This window comes from Mustela erminea, chromosome 9 (assembly GCF_009829155.1).
Source record: "Mustela erminea isolate mMusErm1 chromosome 9, mMusErm1.Pri, whole genome shotgun sequence".
NCBI classification, from domain to species: Eukaryota; Metazoa; Chordata; class Mammalia; order Carnivora; family Mustelidae; genus Mustela; species Mustela erminea.
The window spans coordinates 98,748,853-98,755,204 of NC_045622.1; the positions used below are offsets into that span (position 1 = coordinate 98,748,853).

The 6,352-nt window shown below is 36.3% G+C and overlaps 1 protein-coding gene across 1 annotated transcript; it reads left to right on the forward strand.

The window, feature by feature from the left end:
- The first annotated feature begins 5,173 nt into the window (after positions 1 to 5,173).
- LOC116599652 (olfactory receptor 4C11-like) lies at positions 5,174 to 6,088 on the forward strand. Its single transcript, XM_032359624.1, has one exon. The coding sequence runs from the start codon at positions 5,174 to 5,176 to the stop codon at positions 6,086 to 6,088; it is 915 nt and encodes a 304-aa protein (XP_032215515.1).
- The last annotated feature ends 264 nt before the right edge of the window (positions 6,089 to 6,352 follow it).

A 6,352-nucleotide genomic window follows, 5' to 3' on the forward strand; every position in this document is an offset into this window, starting at 1 on the left:
TGCACAAAATAGAACAGTGTGAATTTGCCTTATGAGATATAAAGTCAAATGAACAAAGATATGAAAGCAAAAAGAAAGAAGGCTAAATTAAGGGTTGCATGGCTCACTAATCACATACACACACATACATTTTACCAGTGGAAGGTCCTTCACAAGAAAGTGGTTTGGGAAAACGTGGAAAGCTTTGCTGAGGAGGTGGCATCTGAACTGGATACTCTGTGCAGGTAGTGATGGACAGCGGAGGTTGTATCAGAGAAATGTCATTTAGCCACTAAGAAATACTGAAAACTTGGTGAATGAGATGGTGTGGGCATATTTATGAGGGACAGGAAGTGTCAGGCATGGCTGGAACATTCATGCCCAGAGGCACTGGGAGGAAAGATGGTAAGGAAGATTGTGGCACAGTGTTGGAGGGCTGTGAGTGTCATGGTGAGTATTTTCAGCCATTGCATTTGAAAATCATAGTAACCACATTATCATATTTATCAATTTTCCTTTTCATTTAAAGCAAGGTGGTAAAAAGAAGGAGAAGATGAGGAGAGAAGAAAGAACATTGGAAATCGTGTCCTTTCTTTTGGTTTAAAAACACAGAAGGTCCACTTAAAGAATTCTAGGGCTGCCCACTTGTAATACTGATATTTATGAAATAGCAGCCTGATTTTGTCATATGTATGAACTAATAATGTTTACAGTGAAAACTTGTATAGATGTTTCACTCAACATCTTATTTTTCTTTCACAAAAAGGTATGATACATATTATTCAGTATTTAATGAGTCTTAGACATTGTGAAAATAATTATTGTCTTGTGTTTTGGGAGTCTATATGATCCTGCTTCTAGGGCAGTGGAAATACTTTGTATAATATTATAATGATGGATGCATGTTCTTTTTTTTTTTTTCTAAAGATTTTATTTATGTATTTGACAGAGATCACAAGTAGGCAGAGAGGCAGGCAGAGAGAGAGGGGGAAAGCAGGCTCCCCGCTGAGCAGAGAGCCCGATGCAGGGCTCGATCCCAGGACCCTGGGATCATGACCTGAGCTGAAGGCAGAGGCTTTAACCCACTAAGCCACCCAGGCGCCCCTGGATGCATGTTCTTGATATTTATCCAAATCCATAGAATGTGCCAAACCAAGAGTGAACCCTGGGGTAAACTCTGGCCTCTGAGTGATGGTGATGTGTCATGGTTGACTCATCAGTTCTGACAAATGTGCCATTCTGGTGGAACACGTTAATGACAATGGGATGACATTTGCGTGGGGGCAGAAACGAAAAGGGGAATCTGTACCTTTCTCTGGGTTTTGCTATGAATCTGAGATGCTCTGAAAAAATAAAGTCTTGGGGTGCCTGGGTGGCTTAGTGGGTTAAAGCCCTGCCTTTGGCTCGGATCATGATCCCAGGGTCCTTGGATCGAGCCCGGAATCCAGCTCTCTGCTAGGCAGGGAGCCTGCTTCCTCCACTGTCTCTGCCTGCCTCTCTGCCTACTTGTGATCTCTGTCAAATAAATGTATTAAATCTTTAAAAAAAATGAAGTCTTAACAACAACAACAACAACAACAACAAAGACAAAAGCAACAACAAAATAATCCTCTTAAAGCTGAGGAGAGGTATATAATTTTGCTACTCCTCCCCTGAGAGAATTATCTGAGAGTGAGCACTGCTGGTCCTTCAGTATGAGGGGATGTAACAGGTCTGAAGCCACCACAGATTCCTTTCATTGAGGATACAGCAAATGCACTTGAATGCTTTCCCCTGAGTGTAGGGGATAAAAAGATAGGTGTCTTCAGTGCAACTCAGACATCTTGAAGGAGGTGGGCATTTCATTACAGATAAGCTCCAAGTCTGACAGGACTCAAGTTAGAAAAAAGAGATGACTAAATTTTCTTAAACAACTGAGTAAGAGGTGCTGAATAAATCTTAATACAATCAGCTCTCATTTTTTATATGTGTCTAAATTTTATATTTGACCACAAGAATATATTCAAACTTCATAATCTGGCTTTCATGGCCTTTGGCTAGGAGGAAAAGTATAACTTTAGAATCTCTCTCAATTAGAGGTTTCATATTAATCTCTTCTATTTGCCCTATCATCTCCATTAATACTTTGATTTGATTTCTTTCATCTCAAATGCTCTCTCATCCCTCTGATTTTCATTTCTTTGCATCACAAACTCTTAACAACCAAGGGCTTATTTCTACTTTCGTCTCATCATGGGAGCCACATAGTCAAGCTGTTATGTATCTTTTTCCTGGTTTTTAGTATTTATTCAAGATACCTGGCGTTCTCAGTCCCAGCTTCATAGCACCATGAGCAAATCAGCATGATCCAGAATGCCGATATGATTTCAGCCAGTCAGCAAAGGAAATTTGCATGCAAAACAGTTGTGCATCTCTATTATGGATAAATGAACAAAGTAGATTAACAACTTTGAAAGTTGATATTTATAATCTTAGTGGAAAGTTAATACTAACAATAATAATGAAAGTAATCATTCCGATTGCAGGGAGTACAGACCTGGGTCTCCCATGCTTTGTGTAGGCTGAATTATTTAGCCTCCATAGAAACCCTATAGAGTGCGTTATTTCACTCTCAATGTTTATAGGTCAAGAAAATGAAGCACAGAGATACCAAGGGACTTGTTAAACATTGTATCATAGTGGGCAGCTGTGTGGGGTATGAATCTAAGCTGTGTGGCTTCAGTCTTTATGCACTAGGTGCTAACAGAGGTGCTCACCTCCCTTTTTGCTCTGCTCTACAATATCTGCATCTCAGAGAATCTGGCTTAGAACCTGTCTTTCTTCAGTTAATGTTACAGTTCATTTCTTAACCTAATTCTGCATTTTTTACTGCCAGTATATCCTTTAAGATTTTGTACTCTTCTCTCCCCAGATGGTTTGTATTCTTCTTATACCAATCATGAAGTGCCTTACATAATGAATAATTTCATCTACATTTATCTTAAAACTCATGTTAAATTATTACAAACAGGGGAGCATTTTGTCCATTCCTTACAGTAACTCCAGAGACTTGTAATTCAATGTTTAAAATAAAATACAATTATTGAATTATGAGTGAAGTGAATAGATAGTATAATCTTGAAATGTTTTGAAGATAGACTTAATTAGAATGATGTAATTGGCAGCTTGGACTATATGAAAAGAAATAGGTCACAGAAAAAGAGCAAAAGTAAAATCCTAATAGTAAAAGAAGCAGAAGCTGGCACTTATGCAGTTCTTAATTGTTATTACAAGCGAGATCTTTTTCTCATTTTATCTGCAGAAGTACGTGACTGTATTTAAAGGGGCTTTCCCAAGCAAGTAAATAGTGGAATTCGGATTTGGAATCAAGACATTTGACTCTAGCAACTGCGTTCCTGGCTGAGAAAAGTAATTATTTTGCTAGATTAATAGTGATCTGATCCCAGATAAAATATCAAGATTGTAAAATATAAACTGACAAAACATAAAAAATTCTCAGAAGAGCAATATTTTCATTAAAAGGTAATAAAAATGTAAAATGTGGCTTGTACAAAAAAGTCTATGAACATAATATGATATAATTTTTTCCTATTAACCAAGACAGAAAAGATAGTATCACAAAATAACCTTTTCCTGTTTTTCTGTATGGGCATCAGCTTTCCTGCAGATTAATCATCAATCTTGTAATCATGGCCATATTTGTATATCAAAAACAGTTGTATGGATACACATATACAAATTTACTGATAGAATGTTTCTAAAAGCACACATAAAAAGACAAAAGTAGTTATTTCTGTAGAATAGGATAAGGGATTCAATAATTTGGAGACAGGTTTTAATTTTCTTCTCTAATTCTTCCTTGTACTTTGAAGAATTAATGATAATCATGAATTACTCCATAATAAAATATAGTTACTTAATGGACACAAAATATTGACAGAGTTTTTAATAAATATCAGTAGTAGTGATACTCTCTAACATTTGAGGCAGCAGTAGAATACTTGGAAAATTACTCTAAATTGTTATTTGTGAGAGTATAAATTGGAAGCAACATCAATCTCTCAGGAGACAAAGGATCAAATAAATGGCACTTAGAAAAAATTATACAATGTCACATAATTAAATAAACAAACTATGGAAAGTATAGTTATACAGGAAAAAGTGTTATAATAATTTAAAGTCTAAATCAAAGCACAAAATTATACATAGTGATTTCAATGACAAACTATACATGCTATGAACAAGAACTTGAAAGAGACAACTCATACTATATTCAAAATTATGGAATATTTTTAAATGACATTTTTAGAAGGAATTATCCTGGGAAGTCAGGGTAAAAAGGAATGTATATAAGAAAAAAACACATTTAGATTATAGGCATTTTTAGGAATTTTAAACCACATTGAATTCATATGCACATACACTCAATATTCTAATAAGTTCAATTTAAGACTGTAGTAAAGATGCAAACAGTAGATTTCCTGAGTTATTTCAACCTCAACATTCCCCAGACATTTGTGATATAATAACCATCAGTGAAACTGACATTGAGCACAACAAATATAAGTAAAAGACTATCAAAATAGATTCTTGTAAAGCATATTTAAACCAAGATACTGATAGGGTCAGTGATGAAGGGATCAGGGATCCAAAAATTAATGAACTAAACTAGGAATATTATCTTCAGGAGGAATTCTCCAATAATATGAGTGCTTAATTATAATAAGATGGTGTTTTTTTAGACTTCAAAGCACATAGATAAAATGTAGTATATGTGTGTATATGTGAGCATAAAAATCTTTTTTTTTTTTTTTTTCAATTCTTAGGGAAACTCAGGGTCCATGTTTCATATGAAGGCTAAATTCCAAGGCAGTTAAGTCCCTTGCCCAAGGAAAGTACAAATTCTGCTATGCTTAATCTTGGTAGGAATCAAAATTTTTAAAAGACATTTAATGTTTATTCCTCAAATGCAAAGGCTTTAATGAAATGCAGTTAATTTCTGAATCAACAGATGGATCTGGGAGAGGCTTGAACTTCTGCAGATTCACAAAAATTAATAGAGGATGAAAAGCAGCTGGAGATAACATAACATGGAACAAAAAGAAGGAATTCAGAGATCAGTCTACTGGCCTTCCCCTGAAACCACTTCTTTTCTTCTCTTTGCAGATTAAACATTTTACCTGGAGTTACTAGCATGGCATTGAATAGCAGTGTGACTGAATTCATTCTGTTTGGGTTGACACAGGATGCAGGAAAGAAGAAAGCAATATTTGGGGTCTTCTTGATGTTTTACCTTGCCACACTGTTGGGGAACTTTCTTATTGTAGTGACTATTAAAACAAGCAGGACCCTTGGTAGTCCTATGTACTTCTTCCTATTCTATCTGTCCTTTGCTGATGCCTGCCTCTCTACAACTATAGCCCCCAGATTGATTGTGGATGCCCTTTCTCGGAAGAGGACCATTTCCTACAGTGAATGCATGACTCAGCTCTTTGCATCCCACTTCTTTGGGTGCATGGGAGTCTTTGTGCTCATCCTCATGGCTTTTGATCGCTATGTAGCCATTTGTAAGCCCTTGCGATACACAACCATCATGAGCCACCAAGTCTGTCATGTGCTGGTGATTCTAAGCTGGGTGGGATCCTGTATCCACGCCTCAGCACAACTTTTCCTGGCTTTGAGATTGCCTTTCTGTGGCCCAAATGTGATTGACCACTATTTCTGTGACTTGCAGCCCTTATTGAAACTAGCCTGTATGGATACTTATGTGATAAACTTGCTAGTTGTTTCCAACAGTGGAGCCGTATGCATGGTAGGTTTCATAATTCTACTTATCTCCTATGTTGTCATTTTGTACTCTCTGAGAAACCACAGTGCAGAAGGAAGGCGAAAAGCTCTTTCCACCTGCACCTCCCATTTTATTGTGGTTGTCCTATTTTTTGGTCCATGTATATTCATGTACACACGCCCAGCAACCACATTTACAATAGATAAAATGGTGGCTGTGTTTTACACAATTGGGACACCTTTGCTCAACCCTCTGATCTATACACTGAGGAATGCGGAAGTGAAAAATGCCATGAAAAAGTTATGGTGTAGCCAAGTGTGATTCTGTTGATACATGGTATTCAGGGATTCTATTGTATATTTCCTTAACAGTTTGGTTTTGTTTTGTGGACAGGAAATATAAAATACTCTCTTTGGGGGGAGATTAATACATTTTAATTACACTAATATTTTGTATATTTGTTTTAATATAAATAAATATTTAGAAATATATATTCCTTATTCTGAGAGGATTGCATTAGAATAGGATTGCCTATATCCATAACCATCCTGAACAACATATAATGGCCCTTAGTTGAATGCTATT